Raw genomic sequence first — 27028 nt, forward strand, 5'->3', positions numbered from 1 at the left:
GGAATGCACTGGCACACTCACGGTTACCACAGCCTTGACCTGCTGGGCTCAGATGATCCTTCTGCCTAGCCTTCCAAGTAGCTGGAACTACAGGCATGCACCACCATGCCCAGCTGATTTTTGATTTACTGTAGAGATGAGGTCTCGCCAAGTTGCCCAGGCTGGTCTCGAACCCATGGGCTCAAGCAACCCTTTCACCTTAGCCTCCCAAAATGCTGGGATTATAGGTGTGAGCCACTGCATCCAGCCTTAAACTGTATATTTTTCACAAGAAAATGTTTTTTAAAATTATCTTTGAACAACAGAAGATAGACCTGCATTTCTGCCTCTATAAATAAATATTTAAAAAAAAACAAAAACGAAGTATAGGCCATTGCCTTGCTAAGCTATGATGTAGTCATGTGCTCCTTGTGCTACGGCCAGGCCATGTTTTCTTAAACTTTGGCCCCTCCCCTACCTTGGGGAGGTGAATCACCTGTTTCTCTCTCTCTCTAATTTACTTTCTAAATAAACTATTCTAATCTTAAAAAAAAGAAGTATCATTTGTAGAATAAGTAGAAATGCACAGATCTTAGGTACACATTTCAATGACTTTTGACAGTGTATACTGACGGAACCCATACTCCAATCAACATACAGAACATCAACCTAGAAAATTCCCTATTGTTGCAGTCACTGCTCCCACCTCAGATGTCCACTGTTCTGATGTGTCATCATTGACTAGCCTGTCCATGAACTTCACGTACATCAGTCGTGCGCTGCATAACGTTTTGGTCAACCACAGACTGCATACACGACGGTAGCCCTATAAGATTATAAGACTGTATACTATATATGCGATAACTTTTCTACGTTTAGATATGTTTAAATACACAAATATCACTGTTACAACAGCCTACAGTATTGAGTACAGCAAGATGCCATATGGAACTGTAGTCTAGGAGCAACAGGCTATACCATCTAGCCTAAGTGTGCAGTACCTAGTGTATACCATCTAGGTCTGTGTAAGTATATTCCTTGATGTTTGCACAGGGATGAAACTGCTTGATGACACATTTCTCAGAATGTACCCTTGTCATTAAGTGATGCATGACTGTATACTATAAACACTCTGCAGACACATTTGAGAAATACTAATCTAAGCAAGCCCCCTCCAACGCCAGTGAGGAAATTGAGGACCAGCCAAGGGCCTCATTCAAAACCACATAACCAGGCTCTAAGAACAGAACTTTAGATTTTTTGAAACACAGACATCTTCTATTAAAATGCCACTGTACAAAGTAGATTTTTTTGCTCCATACGCCACAAGAAGCCACAGGATGCAAATGTACCCGTTCTAGACATAAACAGGACATGGCAGATCAGAGACACACAGTCTGGCCCTCATCATTTATTCAGAAAACCCTGACCTTCCACGTCGGGAACACCCAAAATATAGGAGAGGTTGTGGGACAAATTCAGTAGGACAGTGGTTCTGAAATTTGTGCACAACAATCATTTAGTGACTTTTCAAAAATGCAGATTCCTAGGCTTTGTATTCCAGAGATTCAAATTCCCTGGCTCTGGGGAAGAGCCAGGAATGTGTATTTTATTTTTATTTTATTTGGTTGGAGTCTCACTCTGTCGCCCAGACTGGAGTGCAGTGGCTGCTACCGGCTACCGCAGCCTCGACCTGCGGGGCTCCAGCAAGTCTTCCACCTCAGCCTTCCAAGTAGTTGGAACTACAGGCATGCGCTACCACGCCTGGCTAGGGAACGTGTATTTTAAAAAAGCAACCCAGGTGATTCTGATCCTGACCATGGCCCACTAAGCAGCCTGGGACAGTGTCATAAGCACTCACCTTAGTGATCTTCCCCCCACTGAAGTTGGCAAAGCGCTTGAGGGAGAGGGTTAAGACATTGGATGTTCTATGGATAGTGAAGCGCTTGCTGGCTGGAACCTTCTTCTTGCATCTATGAAGAAAGTGCATGACAAAGGAATTAATTTATGCTCGAAGAATGTCATCGTCAATGTTAGGTTAATAAGATTTGTATCTTTTGCACCCTTAAAAATCAAATTCAATGTCTTTCATAAAGGAAAGCAATTACAGGGAAACAAAGACCAGAGAGAACGTGGAGATTCGAAAGCAAAAATAAAATACCAACCAGGAGATGAAATAAGATGCAGGAAAAGGTTACTTTGGGATGACACAGGAAAGAGCAAATTAAAGCAGATGAGGGCGAGCTATAAAATGGACAAGGATGACACTGATGCAAATACAGCCAGAAGACAGCAATGGAGGGGAGAAGACAGAGACAAAAGTGAACAGCCCCCCAAACTAAGGGAAATGAACTCAAAGAGGGATGCAGACAGCGCTGTGGCACAGAATGAGAGACTTGGAAAGCAGAATTAAGAAAATATTCTTCAGTGATCATGGCTTTAAAATGACCTAGATATAAGGACATCCGTCCAATAAGATCGTGTAACCATTAAAAGGATAAGATAAGAGTTCTGTCTGTGAAAATGGCAAGACGCTCAAGACCACATAAGTAATCAGTGGAAGCCACAGGAAATGTCTCCTTAAGAGGAGGACGGCAGGGTGGTGGGAGCACGGCCTCTGGAGCAGACTGCTCAGTGTGAACCTGTGTAAACCCATGCTCTGCCACATCCTGTTGGTGTGGCCTCAGGCCAGTTGCTTCACCTCTCTGTGCCTCAGTTTTCCCATCCTGGGCAATGGGGAAACAACAGTCCCTACTTCACAAGCTAATATGTGTAAAACCTTTAGAACAGTGACAACTACTGCATAAATAGTAGCTTTAAAAATCATGGCTGTCTCTTCATTTGTGTTATTTAGAGGTTTTTGTTGTTTTTAAGACATATATAGGCTCCTAAAGAAATGTGAGTGGTGAAGGAGGGAGGGAGGGGGACGGAAACACTACTGTTGGGTGAGGTGACTTATTTTATATCTTTCTGGACAGGTCCATCTTCTGCCACAAGCACAGTGAACTCACTTGGCGCACATATAGGCATTCTCTCCACTCAGGACATCTGGCTTCACAAAAACTTCCAGAGCACGCACAATATTTGCAGCTTGCTGAGAAGGACAAAAAAACAGGGGTAAAGTAAACAGCAGAAGAAAAAAAGCTGACTCAAGAAATGCCAAATTTAAGGTCTTTTTCAGGCTGAGGCAGCAAATCACAACACTTGTATGAAAATTGTGCCCACTAGCTGCTGCCTTCTGAGACATGGAAGGAACATCCACCAAAGTAGAGGGGGGCCACTCTGGGACCTCTTATCTCGTGACAAGAAGTGACAGCCCTGGGAGGATTGCCATGAATCAATCACTTTTATCAAGACAGTTTTCAAAAGGGCATCTGCCCCAGGGCTGGGATTGGCCCCATGAAGGTAGCACAGGCTCCCAGGCTTCAGGTGGAACACAGCACTATCATAATGTGAGGCCTGCTCTCCCAGGCAAGGTGCACAGGCAGCCATCCTCCACCCAGAGCACCTGACAGACTCTCCTCAAGCCCTAGTGACAGCACTACTCCTCCTAGTCATGCCTCAGGACACAAAATTCAACCTCGTCTTTTTGGCTCATGCCTGTCATCCCAGCACCTTGGGAGGCCGAGGTGAGAGGGCTGCCTGAGTCCAGGGGTTAGAGACCAGACTGGGGGACTTGGTGAGACCTCATCTCTATAATAAATCAAAAAATTAGGCCGGGCTCGGTGGCTCAGCCTGTCATCCCCCAGCACTTTGGGAGGCTGAGGAGAGTGGATTGCCTGAACCTGCGGGTTCGGGACCAGCCCAGGGAACTTGGTGAGATCTCGTCTATACAATAAAAATAAAAATTAGCCGGGCATAGTAGCACACGCCTATAGTTCTGGCTATTTGGAAAGCTGAGGTGGAAGGATCACTGGAGACCAGCAGGTCGACACTGGGGTGGTCATGAGTGTGAACTTCACTCTAGCCTGGGCGATGGAGTGAGACACCAACATACATACATACATACATACATAAATCAAAAAATTAGCCAGGTGTGGTGGTGCATGCCTGCAGCTTCAGTAGCTTGGAAGGCTGAGGCAGAAGCATCATCTGAGCCCAGCAGGTTGAGGCTGTGGTGGCTGTGAGTGTGCCACTGCACTCCAGCTTGGGTGACAGAGTGAGACTTTAAGTCAAAAAAATAGAGAAAGAAATATGCATAGGAAAAAGGCCAGAAAGAAATGGGCAAAAAATGATGATCTCTACTGAAAGTCTAAGGATTTTCTTCCTTCTCTATTTTGCTCTGATGCCTTTATTGTTCTGTTTGTTCCATGTTGCCCTCACTCTCCTGCCAATGTGGACAGAACAGGTCCGTACCCGAATCTCCAGGGCGATGTCCAAGTAGGGGTCATAGGTGTCTGAGACGCTTTTGCACACGGAGCACTTCACTGAAACAGAACAGACAGGCAGTGGAGCAGGCGCAATATGCCCCACCAGACTCCCACGACTTAGACCTGGGAGACAGACTCTCAGGCTTTGGACAAAGATGATCTTCCCACCAGCCCCTGGAGAACCCGGGTATCTGGAGAGAGAGCTCTCCTTTACCACTGGAGATTACAAAGACCAAGGTCAACACCTTCCCACTCACAAGGCCCTCCCCACATGAATGGCAACCACCACACGTGATACTCTCCAGTTGAGAAAACTGGCCACAACCTGAGGAACTGGGGAAGAGTTGAGGGAAAATAATGCATCATCCCTGAACACCTGCATGTGCTTTTCTCCAAACTTACTCAGGAATATTGTAACAACTGAGTAGAGCTGGTCAGGCAGGTGAGGAGTCTCACAGAGGAAACCAAGGCTCAAGCCCTCAGTGACTTGCCCAGGTCTACACAGGTAGGAAAGAGCTCTGGTCTCTGCTTGAGTTCTTAGGATTTCCTGGGTTAGCAATATTTTAATCCTGATAAGAAGTAGAGAAACGTGATCACTTACCACGGGATCTGAGGTACCCTCCAAAAATTTGATGGACCAAGGTAGTGGCCTGTGTTTGACGATCCAACCTAAAAAGTAGTCACAGCCTTCAAGATAAAAACATGACACCACGAGGCAGCTGCATGCCAGCTCCCCAGTCCCCATTAGTCACCTGGCTCAGCATGATACCAAGAAACCGCACCACCCACCCCAAGTTGCCACACACCCCGAATTTCCACCCTCAGTGGGCCCCTGCGCTGCCAGGTAGTCTCTCTACAGAGCTCTGCCCTTCTCAGCTCCCATGCTCTACAACAGGTACTTCAAACCTTCATGACGCCCCCTGCCTCTCAGTGGGCAACCTCACTGTCCACTTCACAGAAAATAAAAGGACTAAGAAATGCAGCTATATCCTTACCCAGCCTTACCTTTTCTCTTCAGTCTCAATAAAAGAAGTATGCAAATATAGGGTGGGGCTGGAGGTCAAACACCTGTGCCCTGAACTCCAATACCCACCCCGCCTACCCATTCAGGTCCTGGCTCCCCAAGGTCCTGCATGGTCAATAATTCTATTCCAGTCAATCACACAACCAGTCTCTGGCATGGAAAAAAGGACAGAAATAGCCAGGCATGATAGTGCGTGCCTGTAGTTCCAGTTACTTGGAAGGCTAAGGAGGAAGGATAGCCGGAGCCCAGCAGGTCGATGCTGGGGTGGCCATGAGTGTGCCACTGCACTCCAGCCTGGGCAACAGAATGAAACTCCAGCTCAAAAAATAAATAAATAAATAAAATAAAAATAAAAGAAAAAGGGCGGGAACAAAAAATCCTACTTTGACACCTTTTTATAGAGGACAGTGGGATCACGGCATGGGCTTTAAGGTCAGGTGACCCAGCATTCCAACTCCCCGCACCGTTTACTGACAGAAAGCCTTGGGTGCCCCATCGTGACCCTGCCCCTACAGCTGCTAAGAGTACAACATGCCTCCCATGCAGTGTTCATAGGGTAGGTATTCATGTCAGGAGGATTCGGGAAACAACATGCCACATCATCTCTGCTTCTTGTTTTCCCTTGCCACCAACTGCATCTGATTCCGACTCACTCCTCAGGAACTCTTTCACAGAGTCACCAAAGACCTCCAGATGCAAGTCCACCTGGCTTTGGAGTATTTTTACTAAAAGATTACAGCAGCATGAGAATGTGGCCCACTCCCTCAAGACAAGCTTCCCTCCTCCTAGGTGTTCCGGGCCCCGTGTCCCCAGCTGCCTCTTCCAACTCCTCCAAGATGCAAAGTAGTGCTGTTTCTCACTACCCAGGGTCACTTAGAGATTACACACTTCGAGGCTCCACCCCCCCTGCAGTGTGCTGCTGGCGCACAGCACACTTCAGCTTCTCACCCGCTGCAGCGCTTCCCAGACTCCAGAGCTTCAAATATCTCGAAGACCGGCACAGAGTCACCAAATTTTTACTTTGCACGGTTAGGAAACGAAAAGTCAACTGCCGCCATTCTATTTTCACCACCATTCATCAAAAGAAGAGGTGTCTAAATTATAAAAACTAGCAAGGCCATGATTTCAGAGCAGACTGAAAACTGTGGGTAGCTGCATGTGATGGCAGATGACAAAATCCAGATAATCTCAGTCGTCCAGAAGTGAGAACCAGTGTAAACAGAGTCACAAGGAACCACCCTCAGCACAACGTGAAGCAGAGGAAGCACTACTGTCAGGTTACCCACAAGTGGGACGGCAAGCCAGGCCCTAGCAAGCTCTCCCGCATTCCTGCTCCTGCTCCAGCCTCGGGAGAAAAGGAGAGTGGGGACAACTGAGTGAGAGGGAAGTGGGGAGCAGGTGGCCTGAGAGCCTTAATCACTGCTGTGAGGAGCACCCTGGTGTGGAACACTGACTCCAGGGACTCAGGCACACAGCTGAGGTGGCAGTCCCCACAGGCATGGTTTCTCCCAGGGGAAGGCAAAAAGACAAGCAGGCATCTTTAGGAGACTGGGCAGTGAAGGGCAAGAGAAGCAAAAGGGAAAATTTTGGGGTGCTGAACAAAGCCCAAACAGAGGCTACTGACTCTTCTGCCGCAGAGAAAAAGCCAGCTCTTAAAGTGTATGTCACTGTGCAACCAGAGGAGGCGCTTTCAGAGTAAGAATCTCGAAAGCCACCGGATCCATAACATAAATGACAGCAGTCTAAGTCTATGCAGAAGTGCTTTAAGTAGAAATAATAATAAACAGGAATCAAAACACTTCATCATATGAAAATTACCCCCCAGAAAACAAGCACAAACCAGAAAGACAGCAACATAAAACCTTCAAACTGAATTAAATATCCTCAAACAAACAGGGCCAGTCACAATGGATCATACCTGTAATCCCAGGACTTTGGGAGGTCCAGGCAGGAGGATCGCTTAAGGCTAGGAGTTTGAGACTAGACTGGGTGACATATTAAGATATTGTCTCTAAAAATATATATATATTTTTGGGGTTGGAGTCTGGAGTGCAGTGGCACAATTACGGCCAACTCAGCTTCGACCTGCTGGGCTCAGGTGATCCTTCAGTCTCAGCCTTTCAAGTAGCTGGAACTACAGGCATGCGCCATGACACCCTGATAATTTTTTGGTTTATTATAGAGATGAGGTCTTGCCAAGTTGCCCAGGCTGGTTTCGAACCTGTGGGCTCAGGCAATCCTCTCACCTCAGTCTCCCAATTATAGGTGTGAGCCACTGCACCCGACCCCTAAAAAATATTTTTAAAAGTAGCTGGGCATGGTGGCACACACCTGTAGTCCCAGCTACTTGAGAGGCTAAGGTAGGAGGATAACTTGAGTCCAGGAGTTTGAGGATGTGGTGAGTCATGATTGTGCCACTGCACTCTAGTGTGGGTGACAGAATGAGACCCTGTCTCTTAAAAAAAAAGCACAGCAAATATGCTATCTACAATTGTTATAAAATATATTAATATGACAGGGTCGAGACCAAAACTTTCAGTCATAACAATAAACAGAAGGGGCTTAACTTACTAAGAGACATTCAATTTGACTTACAAAGCAAGACTAAACCCTAGGGACACCTAAAAAGTATTCAGAGAATGATGGGCTAAGGGCAAGGGGCAAGTGGAACCTCTACAAAGTAGGGCTGTGGTTCTGACACTGGGCAATGGAGACTCAAGCCAAAGGACACTCGCTGTGACAAAAACTCTCTGTAATACTAAAAGCAACAATTCTCAAGAAGACAAGGCAATTTATGAATATCTAACTGCAAGCATCTATATAAAGCAAAATCGCAGGAGATGCAAGGAGACACAAACACACCAGTCATCAGTGGCTTACCACGTCATTCCCAGCACAGGCCAGACAAGGGAGACACACACACATGTGCACAAGACGAGAGCATCAGCAACTGTGCCAGCCTCCACACATAGGAGCAAACCCTGCACCCCAACCATCTGAGAAGACACCACCACAAGTGCACAGGGAACACTCACAAATGCGGATTCTAATTAGCTCACAGAGAAGACAAAGGGAGTTCCATGATGCAGACATATGATAAGCAGGCTCTGATCACAAAGCAAGTAACACCAAAAATCATCAAAGAGTCAAACAAGGAAAAGGCCCTTCCAGCCAGGCATAGTGGCCCATGTCTATAATCCCATCATTTTGGGAGGCGAAGGCAAGAGGGCTGCCTGAGCCCAAGGGTCTGAGACCAGCCTGGGCAACCTGGCAAAACCTCATCTTTGGAAGGCTGAGGTGGAAGGATCGCCTGGGTCCAGTATGTTGAGGCTGCAGTGGTCATGAGTCCGGCAACACCTGGCCACCTGCCACTTGGCCTCCTTCCTCTTCCCACCAATCCCTGTACCAAAGAATGACTCACCCCCACCCAACTCAAGGTCCAGATCACACACCTGGACTCCTTCCCTCCTACAGTCCCAAATCCAAATCATATTCATTCTACCTCCCATCTCACCCCTTCTGAATTTCTTTCACTGCAGACTCTGGTTAGTTGGCCTGGCCTGGAGCCCACGTGTCGGTTCTTGTCCTAAGAGGTCTCCAAGTGACTGCACTCCAAGCCAGAGCTGGAAGCCCCTGCTGCAGATTCACTGCACATACTCCCCTGGAGGTGATAGGAATGCCACACCCCTCCTCCAGGCCCAGTCCTTGCCTAATTCTCCCCGAGCTTAGCCTCAGGGGTCACTTCCCCCAGGAAGGCTCCTCTGGGTGAGATGATCTCTCTCTTTGATAGCCTTTGCACAGAAGACAGTAAATGCTGGTGGGTTCACCCGTCTTCCCCAATCATACCATGAAGCCTCAGACCCGAGACCGCAGCTTTAATCTCTAAATTCTCAGTGTTGGATACAGGGCCCAGCACGCAGGAGGCAGGGAACAAGCAGCAATGATCACCTAGCTAACTGGAGGGCAGCAAGAGATGGGCAGATGTGAATTTGTATGGAGGGAGGGAGATGAAAGAACATGTGACCAAACTCCCAGAATAAGGAAAAAGTATCCTAGCTAGGAATCTGGTAAAAGGTGTATTTATATAAAGCTATTTATCCATGTTTTCTTTCTTTCTTTTTTTTTTTTGGAGTTAGGGTCTCACTCTGCTGCCCAGCCTGGAGTGCAGTGGGCACAACCATGGTTCATCGCAGCTTCCAACTCCTGGGCTCAAGTGAGCCTCCTGTCTCAGCCTCCAGAATAGCTGGGACTATATATGTGCACCACTGCATCCAGCTAATTTTTTTTAACTTTTTGTAGAGACAAAATCTCCCTATGTTGCCCAGGCTGGTCTTAAACTCCAGGGTTCACAACTCAACTAACTTCTCTAAAGAACATTCTAGGTATGCTTCCTAAATTGCTTAAAGTATTTCCAGAATTCTAAGCCTACACAATAACCAAGAAATTGTGAGCATTTCCTGTCTATTTTCTTTGTCTGAAACCATGAACCTAGGAATGACACAAAAACAGTTTGTGATGGTACTGTCACACTAAGGGAATATGTCACATAAAGCAAGCAATTAGCTACATGCACACTCTGTGCTGGAAATTTGAAATTAAGAAACAGTAATCAGGCAGAGTAAAACTTTAAAAACTATAAACTTCCTAACCTCAAATTGTCCTGTATGTTTTTTTTTTGAGTTGGAGTCTCACTCTGTCACCCAGGCTGGAGGGCAGAGGCACGCTCCTGGCCACCGCAGCCTCGACCTGCTGGGTTCGGGCAATCCTTCTGCCTCAGCCTTCCAAGTTAACTGGAACTACACACATATGCCACCACGCCCAGCTAATTTTTTGATTTACTGTAGAGATGTGGTCTCACCAAGTTGCCCAGGTTGGTCTCAAACTCGTGGGCTCAGGCAATCCTCTCACTTCGGCCTCCCAAAGTACTGGGATTATAGGCGTGAACCACTGAGACTTGCTGTCCTGTATGCTTTAAGTTATATTATGGAGATAGTAATTCCTACCAATCTCATCCTCTGTATCAAAACAGCAAAGTTATTTTTAAAAGACTACAAGAGTCCACAGAAACAAGTTGATCATTCTAAAAAGGTCTGCTAAAGCATCTTCCCTGAACTGAGCTGCTGAAACAGAGCTACCACCGCCATCTGAGGTTACCACACTGCCCTTGGCCAGGAGACCACATCAGGGGACACCCCCTTCCCTGGAGGCAAGGGTAATCTCCTCCTTGAGCTTCAGCAGGTCAAGTGCCCAGATGCAAGTTCTGCCATATCTCTCAGAGGAAAACCTGGGTAGGAAGGACTTGGCCGCCTCACAAGAAAGTTCCACTGCCACCAGTTAAAAAAAAAAAAGGCATATGAAAACCCTCAGGAAGGGTGGGTGGTGAAGCACTCACTTGGCATAGCCATTCAAGCAGGCCTTCTGCATGGCATCGATGGTGTACCGGAGGAACTCGTGTGCATCCTCTTGGTTCCCAAAGCGGAAGTGCCGGGCAATCTCTAAGGAAAGAAAGATTCAGGAAGAGCTCATGCCTTCTCTTTGAACATCCATCAGAGCTTACCCATCGTCACTCCCTAGCTGTCACAAGAGTAAAGCAGTACAACTCTTCAAGGGGCAGGTGATGAGAATAAGAGCTCTCTATGAATGTTCCCTCTCCCAAGCATGATTCATTATGGCCAGTACTTTCTCAGTAAGATCTGAGGCTGCAACCCTCACGACTTCACAAACAGCACAAGTGCCATCGGTGCCAAGCCCTTAAGAATGTCAAATCTGGTCGGGCATGGTGGCTCACACCTGTTGTTTCAGCTACTTGGAAGGATGAGATGGAAGCATAGCCTGAGGCCAGGAGGTCAAGGCTGCGGTGGCTGTGAGTGTGAGATTCCGACTAAAAAAAAAATGTCAAATCCACCGAGTAACTATTTTTCCAAGAGCCTATAGAGAACTCAGATGCATTATAATTATGTCGTAGTGCTACAATTTACAGGTTTCCAAAAACCAAGAACAGGCCTCTCTTTTCTGCCAGGTGAAGGGAAATGAGACCTATATGGCCTGGGGAAACTGGTTCCTGATGGTCAGAAAGGCGCTGGAACATTCCTCATCCATGGGCCTCCCAGCCCTCCTTCACTTACCTGCCTGCACCCCACATGCAACAATCCCCTATACCGGGTCAAAACCTACCTGGTACGACCCATCCCAATCAACAGCCTTCCCCACTGACTCCAGCAAACATGTCTCTAGTCTGCAATGCTGCACACGGTGATTCTCAGCACAGGATTCCTAAGACTTCATTCATAGGTCTTCTCTCCCTTCTACCAACTCCCCAGCACCTGACATAGAGCAAATACCTAGCAGGCATTTAGTAATGACAGATCGAGTCTTACTCTTCAGGTCTCTGATGAAGGAGACAGGCTTGATGGCGTTGCCGCTGTTGGCGAAGGCCTGGATGATGTGGTTCTGCATGACACACAGCATGCAGAAGCTTCCCTGGTGGCCTGAGGTATGGAAGGAGGAGCAATATTAAAACGAGAGCTTTCAAGACTTATTAAAGACACCCACACCCCAACATAAGAAGGAAAGAAGCACAAGCAAACAAGAGCAAACTAGTCTCTGAAAGAATGGCTGAGCAACACAGACCTCAGACCCTGGAAGCCACTCAGTGACCACCACAGACACTTCCCTCTGCTGGACAGCATTTGGGGGCCAAGGCTTCCCCCAAGCTGTAATTCTAACCATTTCATGCCATTACCCTGGGTTAACGCTGATGACCTGGGCAGGATTCTGTTCACATTTCATTCGTGTTATTTACTTGTAAAAAGAATAAGCCAGATTTTCAAAATGAGGCTTAGAAAAATGTCTTCTGCCAATTCTAAGTTGCATCACATGGTCAACAGGCAAAAACATTTTAGGGCTTCCCGCCAGACCCCAGTGTGTGCCTCAAATGGGGGAACTTCGGCTCTACTCCTTCTAGTCCACACTTTATTGTGATATATCCAGGATTGAAATCTTCCTAAGAAGATCAGCTAGTAAATATTCTCCACTTTGAGGACTATATAGTTGGTGTCACAATTATGCAATTCCACCACTGTGAAGCAAAAAGGAACCATAGACAACACGCCAACGAATGGGCACAGAAGTGTTCACCAGAACTTTATTGACAAACACTGGCAGCAGGTCAGGTTAGTCTGCCAACCCCTGCTACATACAAAACGGCTTGCTCCTCATTTAGCATTAGGCTAGACAGTGGTATAATTTTACCTTTAAGATTATGATATATTTTATTTTATTTTATTTTTTTGAGTTGGAGTCTCACTCTGTCACCCAGACTGGAGTGCAGTGGCCGCTCCCGGCCACCACAGCCTCGACCTGCTGGGCTCCAGCGATCCTTCAGCCTCAGCCTTCCAAGTAGCTGGAACTACAGGCATGCACTACCACGCCCGGCTAATTTTTTTTTTTATTTATTGTAGAGATGAGATCTCGTCAAGTTGCCCAGGGAGGTCTCGAACCCGTGGGCTCAGGCAATCCACTCATCTCAGCCTCCCAAAGTGCGAGGATTACAGACAGAGCCCGGCTTATGACATATTTTAAATACAAAGACATGTACAAAGAACATACCACCACCCAGCTCTACCCCATTTTAGGCATCAATGGTGTGCCAAACAATGGTGCAGCAGGTGACCTCCCCCTTAGTTCCTCTTGATCCCATTTTTCATGTTTTTTTCATCCAAGGTAACCACTGTGCTAAATTAGGCAATTATTATTACTTTTGTTTTGAGACAGGGTCTTGCTCTGTCACCCAAGCTGGAGTGCAGTGGCTCAATCATAGCTCACTGCAGCCTTGAACTTCTGAGCTCAAGTGATTCTCCCACTTTAGCCACCCGAGTAGCTGGGACTACAAGTACACACTACCTCACCAGGCTAATTTTTTCATTTTTTGTAGGCATAGGGTCTCACTATGTTGCCCAGCCTGGTATTAAACTCATAGCTTCAAGAAATCCTCCTGCCTTGGCCTCCCAAAATGCTGGGATTACAGATGTGAGCTGCCACACCAATGATTGCTCCCATTCACTGTATATATTGTATTATTACACAGATGTGCATCCAAAAACAATATATGGCACTGTAAATACATTTTTAAAACCTACTTTAAATATAAATTGTACTATATAGTAAGGTATTATTCAGCAACTCTGCTTTTTAAAAATGCATGTTGCTAGACAAAGCGCTAGCTCCTTCAAATCTTATCACAGCTAGACTATTTCACAGAATGAACATACCACTTTTTTTGGTGGGGGTAATCTCAGCACTTTGGGACGCCGAGGTGAGTGGACTGCCTGAGCCCAGCGGGTTTGAGACCAGCCTGGGCAACTTGATAAGACCTCATTTCCTCAATAAATAAAAAATTAGTCAGGTGCAGTAGTGCGCGCCCATAGTTCAGGCTACTTGGAAGGCTAAGGCGGAAGGATTGTCGAAGTCCAGCAGGTTGACGCTGGGGTGATCATGAGCATGCCATTGCACTCCAGCCTGGGCGTTGGAGTGAGACTCCAACTAAACAACAAAAAAAAATCTAAGCCAGGAATACATGAAAGAGACTTTCAAATCTCTGGCAATATACGAGATTAATCCAAGTGGCACTTGGACAAACACCTTTTTTCATATAATTCAGACAAATAAGACTCAAAAGTCAAATTCATGACTTTAGAGACACTGCTACTGAAATGTAGGAAACAATGTACAAAAGGACTGTTCCTCCTGGATTTTTACACAAAGTGTTTATTTTATTTCTTTCTTTCTTTTTTAAAGTGAGAAAGCAGGATTTATTGAGAAGACAGAGAAGCTCCCACAGTGAGAGGGGACCCGAAGGGGTTGGTCCAAAAGTGATTATTTTCTAACTAAGTCCCGGTGCGAGGGTCCTCCAGCCCCACGCTGCCTGCACAGCAGAGCCTCATCATGATACCTCTTGAAGTTCTTGACTCTCTTCAAACACCATATTCCAGGAGGAAGAGAGCATAGTCCAAACCCACTTAGGGTCACTGAGAGATCCAGTGAGGTGCAGGGGAAAATAGACTACAACTTCTCTTGACTTGTTTTACTCTAAAAAAGCTAACAAACTAGGGTGGAAAGTGATACTGGCACCATCCTCAGTGGCTCAGAGGAGGGGAATCCCAAGGGAAGACAGGGTGTTCCCTCACAAGGATGGGCTGATGGGGCTGCTTCAGACACATACTTGCTACCAACACACTGCAGCCTACCACAGCTCACCTGTGCCAGGTTACAAGGATTTACAGATGTGACCTGGTTTAACTAAATTAGTCCTCACAAAGTTGACAAATGGCTCAAAGAGATTCCTGCAGAGGAAACGAGAATGGAAAACAGCTCTACAATGGAAGAGCCACTCAGAGGTTTGGGACAGTGAGAGCTTATAGCCAAAAACATGAAATGAAACAATGATCATCCAGTCAAATCTTACTCAAAGTCCACCCAAAACAACCTCAACATTGCCAAGATGGCTGCTGGAAAAGGGGATTAAGTTACCACTGTGGACAATGAGCTTCACCAGAACAGTGTACACTGTACACTATGACTTGGTATGTGCACCTTTGCTGCTATGAAGCCAACACAATTAGCAAGACATTTACAAACATCGTTTCCATTGCACAACCATTTTTCATGCTTTTAAAAATAATATTATGAATATCCTTGAACAGATCGTGTAATCCAGAACTTTATCACTACATTTTACTTCCTATACTCCCAATCCCCCTGCCTCAGGTTCCACCCTCATTTCCTGATTTTTAATTGTCTAACCTTTTTGGAATCATTTTTTTCTTTAAAGTTTTTATTACATGTGTATATACATACCTAAATACTGAATTGTCTCTGTTTTTGTTTGTTTAACTTAATAAATAGGAATTCATGCTCTATGTAATCTTCTGGGACATTTCTCTTCATTGCACATGATGTTCTTAAGATTCATCCAGAAGTTGAAATTCATTCCTCTGCTCTGCTGTACAGTATTCCACATGATAATACCATAATGGAACCTTCTGTTGAGCAATTGCGTTGCTTACTGTTTTACTGTAGACATGTACATATATGTACCAGAGCTTCTCTACAGGAGTAGAATCTCTGGGTAGTAGATTTTGTGAAACACAATGTCAGACTCTTTTCCACAATAGTTATTCCAACTCAGGCCAGAAATATGAAAAGAACTGAGTTTCATTCCTCTCTGACTTTTGAATTTTTTTAATCACAAAGGTGTAAAATAGCACCCTACCATGGCCTTCATGGAATTTCACTGACTACTAGATTACCAGAAGGCTAAGCATCACTCCCCACACTTCTTGGCCATGAATTTCTTCTTCTATAAAATGCCTGTTCGTAACTTTTATTAACTACCTTCTCTCTGTTGATTTATAATACTTCACATATTTTTTATTTTTGAGACAGAGTCTCACTCTGTTGTCCAGGCTGGAGTGCAGTGGCACAATTACAGCTACCACAGCCTTGACCTGCTTGGTGATCAGTCTCAGACTCCCAAGTAGCTGGAACTACAGGTACACACCACCACTCCTAGCTAATTTTATGTATTGTAAAGACAAGGTCTCACCAAGTTGCCCAGGCTGGTCTTGAACTTCTGGGCTCAGATAAACCTCTTGCCTCAAGCCTCCCAAAATGCTGAGATTATGGAAGCATGAGCTAGCATGCCCAGTCAGTTCTTTATATATGTATATGTGTGTATGTGTGTGTGTGTGTGTATATATATATATATATTTTTTTTTTTTTTTTTTTTTTTTTTTTTGAGTCTTACTCTGTTGCCTTAACCTGCTGGGCTCAGGCGATCCTTATATCTCAGTCTTCCAACTAGCTGGAACTATAGGCACGTGCTACCACATTTGGCTTATTTTTTTTATTTATTACAGAGATGAGGTCTCACCAAGTTGTGCCCAGGCTGGTCTCGAACCCCTGAGCTCAGGCAATCCTCTCGCCTTGGCCTCCCAAAGTGCTGGGATTACAAGTTTGAGCCACCTCGCCTGGCCCTTTGTATATTCTTGATGTTAATTCTACAGGTTTCAGATTATCTCCCAGCTTGTAGTTGTTCTTTTAATGTTCTTTAAGTGCTTTTAATAAACATAAGTTCTTCTTAATTTTAACACAGCTGAATGTATCTGCTTTTCTCTTTTTATTTTTTTTTTTAAGAAAATATCATTAGTCAAGATTTATTTTAAGGTCTGCAAACATTCAGATTAATAAAATGATTCCTACTGGCCGGGCTCGATGGCTCAGTCTGTAATCCCAGCACTGTGGGAGGCTGAGGCAAGTGGATTGCCTGAGCCTGCGGGTTCAAGACCCACCTGGACAACTGGGCAAGACCTCATCTCTACAATAAATCAAAAAATTAGCCCGGTGTGGTAGCATGCGCCTGTAGTTCCAGCTACTGGGAAGGCTGAGGCGGAAGGATCACCGGAGCCCAGCAGGTCGAGGCTGCGGTGGCCAGGAGCGGCCACTGCCCTCCAGTCTGGGCAACAGAGTGAGACTTCAACTCAAAAAAAGAAAGAAAAAAAAAGTACTACTGTGACTTCTTATAATACATAATTAATATACAACTTTGAGATATGCAGACACAACTAACTCCTGAACAACACACTATCTGATTCTCAAAATCAATGGCTATTTTACAAAATGTAAGGTGACAATAAAACATCAAAGAACTTTCACACTTACAGAGAACACACAGAGAACACAATTAGTAGCAAGCTTGTCAGACAAAACAAACACAAAAGTCTTTATATTTTCCTGTTTTTTTCTTTTATGGTTACTGCTTTCTGAGTCTTAATCTTCCTCCTCAAGGTCAGAAAGGTATTTACCTACATTTCTTTTAAAAGCATTAATTTTACTTTTGATACTAAGTATTTTGTTGTTGTTGTTTTTAGAGATAGGGTCTCCCCTGTTGCCCAGGCTGGAGTGCAGTGGCATGATCATAGCTCAAGTAGCTAGGACTATAGGCGAGCACAACTACACCCAGCTTTTTTGTTTTGCTTTTTGTTTTGGTAGAGATGGGTGTCTCTATGGTGCCCAGGCTGGTCTCGAACTCCGGGCCTCAAGTGATCCTCCTGCCTTGGCCTCCCAACGCTAAGATTACAGACATGAGCCACTTCATATTAAGTTTTTTTTTAGTTGAAGTCTCACTCTTGTCACCCAGACTGAGTGCAGTGGCATGCTCATGGACACCACAGTCTCGACCTGCTGGGTATAGGCAATCCTTCTGCCTCAGCCTTCCAAGTAGCTGGAACTACAGGTGCATGCCACCATGCACGGCTAGTTTTTGCGACTTACTGTAGAGACGAGGTCTCACCAAGTTGCCCAGGCTGGTATCGAACCCCTGGGCTCAGGCAATCCTCTCACCTCGGCCTCCCAAAGTGCTGGGATTACAGGCTGAGCCACCGCGCCAGACTGACAGTAAGTTTTTAATTCCTCCCGATTTTTTTGCATCTGACATGAAATGGGGACTCTGTGTCATGGTCTTCCATATGTAAAGCCAAGTTTCTGTTTTAGTTTCATTTATTGAAAATCGTGGGCCACTGTTTTGCTAAGCTATGGTCTGACCATGTGGCTCCTTGAGCTCGTCACCATGTTTCCAATCTTTGGCCCCCTCCCCAACCTTGGGAAGGTGAATCTCCTCTCTCTCTAAATGACTTTCTAAATAAACTACATTTTTTAATCTAAGAGAAAAAGAAAATCATAGATCTATATATATGTACAAAAAACAAGTATGTAACATCACTTTTCCAAATACATGCGAGTCTGTTTCTGGGCTCTCTAATCTATTCCATTGGTTGGTATGTCTCTCTCTGATCCAACACTATGACATTTTCATTTCTATAACTTTACAATAAATCTTTATAGTTGGCAGAGCATATTCCTTCTCCTATTCTTTTTCAGGACTGTCCTGGCTATTTCTGGCCCTTTGCTGTTATTTTTCACATATATTTTAAAATCAACTAAAGCTACACCAACCTGCACAGGCATACCTCAGAGGCACTGCAGGGTCAGTTTCAGACCACACGACTGTCTTTGGCTTCCCAGTGCACATAAAAGTTATGTGTCAGTTGGGCTTGGTGGCTCAGTCTGTAATTCCAGCACTTTGAGAGGCTGACGTGAGTGGAATGCCTGAGCCCAAGGGTTCAAGACCAGTCTGGACAACTTAGCGAGACCTCGTCTCTACAATAAATCAAAAAATTAGCCGGGCGTGGTAGCGCACTTCTGTAGTTCCCACTATTTGGAAGGCTGAGGTAAAAGGATTGCTGGAGCCCAGCAGGTCGAAACTGGGGTGGCCATGAGCGTGCCACTGCACTCCAGTCTGGGAGACAGAGTGAGACTCAAAAAAAAAAAAAAAAAGCTTTATTGCTAAAATAATGCTAACAAAGTAAGCATATGCTGTTGAAAAATGGCACTAATGGATTCATTCGATGCAAGGTTGCCACAAACCTTCAATTTGTGAAAAAATATAGTATCTGAGAAATGCAACAAAGTGAAGCACTACAAAACAGGTGTGCTTGTACATAAATTTGGGGATGATTGAGATCTTATAATAGTAAGCCTTCACTCGGTGAAGATAGCCATCTCTCCATCTACAAAAATTATCATCAAATCTTCTCAGTAAAGGTTTTCTGCACGCATCTTGCTAAAATCAGATCTAATAACTTTATTACTTATGTTGCTTTAATAAATTTTTTTATGATAGTAACTTTTTTTACAATTGTTTGTTAACTGGTGTAGAAAAATTCAACTAACCTTTTTATATATTGTTATTTCTAGCCATGTTGCCAAATGCCCCTTGCCAAATTTCTAATTTGTCTGTATATTGTTAGTTTTTCCATGCAGGAATATTGTTTTCAATTATGATAGTAAATGAAATTCATATTATTACCACAGTGTTATTCCCTTTCTTTTTTCATAATCCCTGCTCTAGCTAGGACCAACACAATCATAAACAGAATGGCAAGACAGACCATCCTTGTCTCACTCCTGGTTCTGGAGAGAAGGTTCCAATATTTTCTTATTTAGAATGATGCTTTTTGTAGTTTGTGGCAGATACCTTTTACCAAGTTTAGAAAGTGTCCTTCTATTGCTACTTTGCTTAGAGGATTTTGTACCATAATTTAAGGGGCATCTATTTTCAGGTGACCTTTTTCTATCAATCTGTCATTACAGTAATAGTAATTAAGGTAGCAAAACAAGCAGTCATTTATACAGCACTTACTGTGTGCCAAATACTACTCCAAGCACTTTATAGAATCCATCTGAACATCACAACAACTCTGTGAGGAAGACAGTATTATTATTCTGCAGGTCAGGGACAGGATGCAGAAAGAGGATGAGTAACACTCACAAGGACTCACAGTTACTAAGGGACAGAGCTGAGGTGCAAACCCAACAGGCCAGGCTCCTGAGTCATGTTTTTTGTTTTTTTTGTTTTTGAGTTGGAGGCTCACTTTGTCACACAGGCTGGAGTGCACTGGCAGGCTCATGGCCACCACAGTCTTGACCTACTGGGCTCAGGTGATCCTTCTACTTCAGCCTTCCAAGTAGCTGGAACTACAGGCAAGCATCACCACGCTCGGCTAATTTTCTGATTTATTACAGAGACAAGGTCTCACCAAGATGCCCAAGCTGGTCTCAAACCCCTGGACTCAGCAATCCTCTCGCCTTGGCCTCTCAAAGTGTTGGGATTACAGGTGTGAGCCACTGCACTCGGCCTGAGTCATGTTTTTTTATTTTTATTATTTTTATTTATTTTTTCAGTTGGAGTCTCACTCTGTCACCCAGACTGGAGTGCAGTGGCCGCTCCTGGCCACCGCAGCCTCGACCCGCTGGGCTCCAGCGATCCTTCCACCTCAGCCTTCCAAGTAGCTGGAATTACAGGCGCGCACTACCATGCCCCGCTAATTTTTGATTTATTATAGAGATGAGGTCTCACCAAGTTGCCCAGGCGGGTCTCAAACCCGCAGGCTCAGGCAATCCACTCACCTCGGCCTCCCAAAGCTCTGGGATTACAGGCTGAGCTACCGAGCCCGGCCTGAGTCATGTTTTTAAGCGCTGTGATTCCCCCAGAATTATATTTAGAGATTTTCTGATATTAGAACATCCTTGTATTCCTATGATAAACACAAGTTATGTATAGGTTTTTTTTTTAAAATGATGCCATCTTTTTCCAAAACTTTTGTATCTGTGTTCATGAATAAGATGGTGTTATAATTTCTCTTTCTCATATGTCCTTGTTTATTTTTGTTTCCAAGCTATAAGAACTTTATAGAATGAGCTAGGAAGTATTCTTTCCTTTTCTATTCTTTGAACAAATTTGTAAAGGGTTGGAATAACTTGCTTCTTAGAAACTCATAGAAACCACCTATAAACTTAGCTTGGTATTTTCTCTATGAGAAGATTTTTAGCCACTGCTTTAATTTCTTTAATAGTTAAAAGAAGCAGGGCTTGGTGGCTAAGCCTGTAATCCCAGCACTTTGGGAGGCTGAGGTGAGTGGATTGCCCGAACCCGCGGGTTCGATACCCGCCTGGGCAACTTGGCGAGACCTCATCTCTACAATAAATAAAAAATTAGCCAGGCATGGTAGTGCACGCCTGTAGTTCCAGCTACTTGGAAGGCTGAGGCGGAAGGATCACCGGAGCCCAGCAGGTCAAGGCTGCGGTGGCTGGGAGCGGCCACTGCACTGGGAGACGGACTGAGACTCCGACTCAAAAAAAAAAAAAAAAAAAAAAGTTAAAAGACACTTCAGATTCTCTGTTTTCTTCAGTTTTTTATAAGCTATATTTTACTTCACCTTTATTTTACCCATTTTTAATTTCTGTTTTGGGGCCAACTTTATAACATACATAAAATATATTGGAACAGTCAGGCGTGGTGGCTCATGTCTATAATCCCAGCTCTTTGGAAGGCCGAGGTGGGTGGACTGCTTGAGCTCAGGAGTTGAGACCAGCCTGGGCAACATAATAAAACCTCATCTCTACAAAAAAAAAAAAAATTCAAACAATTAGCCAGGCATAGCAGTGCACATTTGTAGTCCCAGCTACTCAAGAAGTTGAGGTGGGGAGGATTGCCTGAGCCTAGGAGAACAAGGCAGCAAGGAGCTGGGATCATCGTGATCATTCCACTTGTACTCTAGCCCGGGTGACAGAGGAAAACTCTGACTCAAAAAAACTAAATAAAAAAAAAAGCATACACACACACACACACACACAGATGCGTACAACAAATGGCATATAAAATAATTGAATATACATATTTTGATGGTATCTTTTGAAAATCTTTGTTTCTAGCTGGGCTCGGTGGCTCAGCCTATAATCCTGCGCTTTGGGAGGCTTAGGTGAGTGATTGCCTGAGCCCGCGGGTTCGTGACCCACCTGGGCAACTTGGCGAGACCTCATCTCTACAATAAATTAAAAAATTAGCTGGGCGTGGTAGCACGCACCTGTAGTTCCAGCTACTTGGAAGGCTGGGGCGGAAGGATCGCCGGAGCCTAGCAGGTCCAGTCTGGGCAACAGAGTGAGACTCCAACTCAAAAAAAAAAGAAAAGAAAAGAAAATCTTTGTTTCTGTTTGAGTAGCTATTTTCAGAAAAGTGTGGAAAGCATAACCCTACCTTAGTGATTCACTTTTCATGGCCCATCGTGCAGCAGGCATTATTCAAATTTAGGCTTGATCAGTTACTACAATAAAAACTTCACACCAAAATCTGACTCAGACTGAGAACAGCAGTACCACGAGCACATGGGTTCATCTAATTCCAAGGACCCACAGCCACCTCATTACTGCAAACCCACACTCACAGTTGCGAGCATGCTCCTTGGAGAGCAGGTAGTTGGCCAGTGGCGGCGTGTAGGTCAAGCACTGGATGGTCGCGTTCAGGAAGCAGGTATTGCCAAGGTTGTGGAGTCCAGCACCAACGCGGAAGACACGCTCCCATCTCAAAGACAGTCGCTCGGTGGGGAAAAGCACTTTCTGCGGGGCGGGGACTCCGTCACCACAGCTCTCATATGCATGTTCACTGCCTGAGAAAGACAAGGCAAGAAAAAAGGATGAGCCGGGCTCGGTGGCTCAGCCTGTAATCCTGCGCCTTGGGAGGGTGAGGTGAGTGGATTGCCTGAGCCCGCGGGTTCGAGACCCGCCTGGGCAACTTGGCAAGCCCTCATCTCTACAATAAATAAAAAAAAATTAGCTGGGCATGGTAGCAGGTGCCTGTAGTTCCAGCTACTTGGAAGGCGGAGGCGGAAGGATCGCTGGAGTCCAGCGGGTCGAGGCTGCGGTGGCTGGGAGCGGCCACTGCACTCCAGTCTGGGAGACAGAGTGAGACTCCAACTCAAAAAAAAGAAAAAAAAAAAGAAAAAAGGATGACATAAATCTATGCACAGGTAGACAAAAAGAGATTCCCGGTGCTTACACTTAGCATGCAGTTACTCAGAACACAGCACCAGAAGGTAACTGGAGTTCTCATTTACTGGACATTCCTAGAAAGCTCAGGAGTAAACCTAGTCACCCTGTAGACCTTCCAGGTTGCTCAGGTCTAGAATCCAAGGACCTCTCTATGGATGGGACGACCTGATTGATTCAGGAAGTGAGCAGCTGAAGGAACCAGGTCCTAGCACTCTGCACTATACTTGCCCCAGGGCAGCCCACCCATTTCTCTTTCTTATTTCCAAGCCCAACTTTTGATCCCATTAAACTCGAAAAGGTGGGGGGGAGGGGTGGGGGGGAATGGCAAGTTCCAAGAAACCTCTAAGTACACAGATTTCCAATCTATCAACACTGTATCATTACCTCTACAACTAATATCCACTGACTCCATGTACAATTTGTGAACTCTGAACACATTCTGTTGTTCCTACTAATTAGTCAACACCTGGTCCACCTACCTGGCCAACAGAGTGCAGGTCTTTCTGCCAGCACCCTAAACATCTTACCCTGTCTCCTGGCCGGCAGTTCATCTCCACTCCTGTGGCGAGTGGATCCCTCCGTTCTGGGGTTCAGCAACACATATTTGCTCTTTAAGGACTCCAGCTGGTAGGAGAAACTCTTGCTGGCTGGCTCAAACTCAATCTTCTGTAAAAGGACTTTCTTGGCAGAGGAGGCCAGAAGCTTCCCCAGCTCCCCATCATCAGCAGAGTCCTTGCGGCCAGGCTTCAGGGCCTCCTTCAACTTATCGACTATTGGCATGGTGCATCACTGTGGGGATAAGAAGGAACACAGACCTACGAATCACTAAGGCCCAGGAACAAAAACACCACTTTTCTTAAAATTCCTTTTGGTTGTCATGGATGCTAGCCACCACAAAAGTTTCCCTGGCTCAGGGGCCACCCTACAAAGGAAGTGTGAAACAGGAGATGTCACTTGGACCTATTAGAGTTCATGCTTCAGCCTCAAAAAGACTGGCTGCCACCACAGACAGAGCTAGGCAGACAGTAACGGCGCGAGGAGACCAGTCGCCTCGTGCGACTCTTCAACAAACACTCCTCAAGTGGTTTTGGACATCAGATTGGTGCTATTTCTTTCAAAAGGCCATCATGCAGCCCTAATGTCTGCTAAAAACAGGGAAAATTCATTCTCACACCCACTCTAGTTACAAATCCATGCAATAAAGGAACTAGCAGCCGGGCTTGGTGGCTCAGCCTGTAATCCCAGCACTTTTGGAGGCTAAGGCGAGTGGATTGCCTGAACCTGCGGGTTAGAGACCATCCTGGACAACTGGGCGAGACCTCGTCTCTACAATAAATCAAAAATTAGCCAGGCATGGTAGCGCACACCCATAGTTCCAGCTACTTGGAAGGCTGAGGCAGAAGGATTGCTGGAGCCCAGCAGTTCGACACTGGGGTGGCCCTGAGTGTGCCACGGCACTCCAGCCTAGGCGACGGAGTGAGACTCCCACTCAAAAAAAACAAAAGGAACTAACATGCATGCAGGACAGATAAGCATGCATGTCTGTATGAACCTGTACTCTTCAATATGATGGCCACAGCCTGCATGTGGCTAATGAGCATGTGAAATAAGGCTAGTCCAAGTTGAAGCAAGTATAAAATACACATCAGATTTCAAAGATGCAGTATAAGAAAATAATGCAAAACGTCACAGTGACTTTTAGATTAGTTATGGGTTGAAATGGTACTCTTTTACATATATTGGGTTAAATAAGGTAAATTTTAAAAGTTAATTTCATCTGCTTTCTATTATTTATATATTTCATTATTTACTAATAAGTAACAAGCTCTACAGTACTTCCCAAGTAGATATATTTTTGTTAGTATTTTACAATCGAATGGGAGACTTGGAGAAGTTAAAGTAGTTGTTCCTGGATTTCATAGCTAAGGGGGATAGAAACAGCTGGAGCTACCACATTCCAAAGCTGTGATCTACGTTTTTGCTTTTCTTGTTTCTTTGTTTTTTTGAGTGGGAGTCTTGCTGTCACCCAGGCTGGATGCAGTAGCATAATTCCAACTCACCACAGCTTTGATCTCCTATGCTCAGGTGATCCTTCTGTTTTAGCCTCCCGAGTAGCTGGGACTGCAAGTGTGTGCCACAACACCCAGTTAATTGTTTCTGATATTTTGTAGAGATGAGGTCTCACTATATTGTCCAGGCTGGTCTCAAATTCCTGGACTCAAGCAATCTTCCTGCCTCTGCCTCCCAAAGCGTCCTTAAGTTTAGGTGCCATATGTATGTTCTCTAGGCCTGTTGTTTGTTCCTTTTCTTCTTCCTCACTTTTAGAAAGATAACTTGTGCAAGCACTGTTTAATAGAAGTGCAATGTAAGGCACAAGTATAATTTAAAATTTTATAGTAGCTACATTAAAAAATAAAAAGCAGGCTGGGCGTGGTGGCTCATGCATGTAATTCCAGCACTTTGGGAGGCTGAGGTGAAAGGATTGTTTGAGCCTACAGGTTCGAGATCAGCCTGGGCAACTTGGCGAGACCTCATCTCTACAATAAATCAAGAAAAATTAGCCAGGTGTGATGGTACATGCCTGTAGTTCCAGCTACTTGGAAGGCTGAGGCAGAAGAATCACCTGAGCCCAGCAAGTTGAGGTTGCGGTAGCCATGAGCGTGCTACTGCCCTCCAGCCAGGATGACAGAGTGAGATTCCAACTCAAAAAAAAAAAAAAAGAAAACTTTTCTAAAGAAAAGTCAGGTGTGGTGGCACATGCCTGTAGTCCCAGTTACCAGGAGGCTAAGACAAGAGGATTGTTAATAAGGTCAGAAGTCTGAAGCTGCAGTGAACTGTGATCTCACCTGTGAATAGCCACTATACATTCCAGCAGAGGCAACATAGTGAGATCCGATCTTCCAAAACAGAAAACAAAAAATTTTGTAAAGAAGAGAAGTGAAGCCGAGCTCACTGGTTCAGTCTGTAATCCCAGCACTTTGGGAGGCCAAGGCAAGTGGACTGCCTGAGCCCTTGGGTTCAACACCAGCCTAGGCAACTTGGCAAGACCTCATCTCTACAATAAAATAAAAAATAGTCGGGCTCGGTGGCTCAGCCTGTAATCCCACGCCTTTGAGAGGCTGAGGTGAGTGGACTGCCTGAGCCCGCGAGTTCGAGACCCGCCTGGGCAGGTGAGACCTCATCTCTACAGTAAAATTAAAAAATTAGCCGGGCGTGGTAGCGCGCGGCTGTAATTCTGGCTACTCGGAATGCTGAGGCGGAAGGATTGCCAGAGCCCAGCAGGTCGAGGCTGCGGTGGCCAGGAGCGGCCACTGCACTCCAGTCTGGGCGACAGAGTGAGACTCCAACTCAAAAAAAAAAAAAAATAGCCAGTGGTAGCGCGCATCTGTAGTTCTGGCTACTTGAAAGGCTGAAGTGGAAGGATCACTGGAGCCCAAAAGGTCAACACTGGGGTGGCCTTGAGCATGCATGCCACTGCACTCCAGCCTGAGAGAAGGAGTGAGACTACAACTCAAAAATAAAAAAAAAAAACACTTAAATTTTAAAAAGCAAGCATAAGTTATCTGATTTGATAAAATAAAAGAGCCTTTTCTAATGAGAATTATCTAAGATTTCTCACCAGTTGAACAGTCAGTCATTGCTGGGTCATGTGCAGGTAACTAGGTAGAATGAAAAAAGAGAAACCTTTGCTGGCTTACCTAGGACGTGTGAACTTGGGCCTGCTACTTTCTTCTGCAGCATGGAATCAGATTCTGTGGGGAGGCACTGAGTCTGACTGGGCAGGTGCTTTGCCAGGCCCTTGAATCCACGTGTTCCTGGAACCTGACCTGTTGAATCACCAGAGCTGTAGAATGAGTATCAGAGCCTGTGAGAAGAACAGGAAGACCATCAGTCAAAGCTGACTCTCTTCCCGCTGTCTCTTCAGACACTTCCCAGGGATGTGGTACAGCAACTATAACCAGGAACAAGTCATCATTAAGCCTAAAGGAATATCTATGGTAACTGGGTTAATAAGTGCAGAACCATATGAAGTAACCAAAAATTACTGTAATGATACAATATGTGTTAACATTCTTTTTTTTTTTTGAGTTGGAGTCCAGTCTGTCGCCCAGACTGGAGGGTAGTGGCCACTCCCGGCCACCGCAGCCTCGAGCTGCTGGGCTCCGGCGATCCTTCTGCTTCAGCCTTCCAAGTAGCCGGAACTACAGGCATG

General features: G+C 45.2%; 1 protein-coding gene across 1 annotated transcript in view; it reads right to left on the reverse strand.

The window, feature by feature from the left end:
• The window catches only part of USP36 (ubiquitin specific peptidase 36), a 43192-nt gene extending 16616 nt beyond the window's left edge, over positions 1-26576 (reverse strand). The window contains exons 1-9 of the mRNA XM_021707657.1: positions 26514-26576; positions 23343-23604; positions 22212-22433; positions 11751-11861; positions 10766-10868; positions 4951-5018; positions 4336-4406; positions 2991-3073; positions 1841-1952 (exon numbers count right to left, since the gene is read on the reverse strand). Of these exons, the coding sequence (XP_021563332.1) occupies positions 1841-1952; positions 2991-3073; positions 4336-4406; positions 4951-5018; positions 10766-10868; positions 11751-11861; positions 22212-22433; positions 23343-23595 (1023 nt within the window). The 5' untranslated portion in view covers positions 23596-23604; positions 26514-26576. The remainder of the gene's footprint in view (positions 1-1840; positions 1953-2990; positions 3074-4335; positions 4407-4950; positions 5019-10765; positions 10869-11750; positions 11862-22211; positions 22434-23342; positions 23605-26513) is intronic.
• Positions 26577-27028: the final 452 nt, after the last annotated feature.

This window comes from Carlito syrichta, unplaced genomic scaffold (genome assembly GCF_000164805.1).
Source record: "Carlito syrichta isolate Samal-C Ts95f unplaced genomic scaffold, Tarsius_syrichta-2.0.1 Scaffold123321, whole genome shotgun sequence".
In the NCBI taxonomy this organism is placed as follows: Eukaryota; Metazoa; Chordata; class Mammalia; order Primates; family Tarsiidae; genus Carlito; species Carlito syrichta.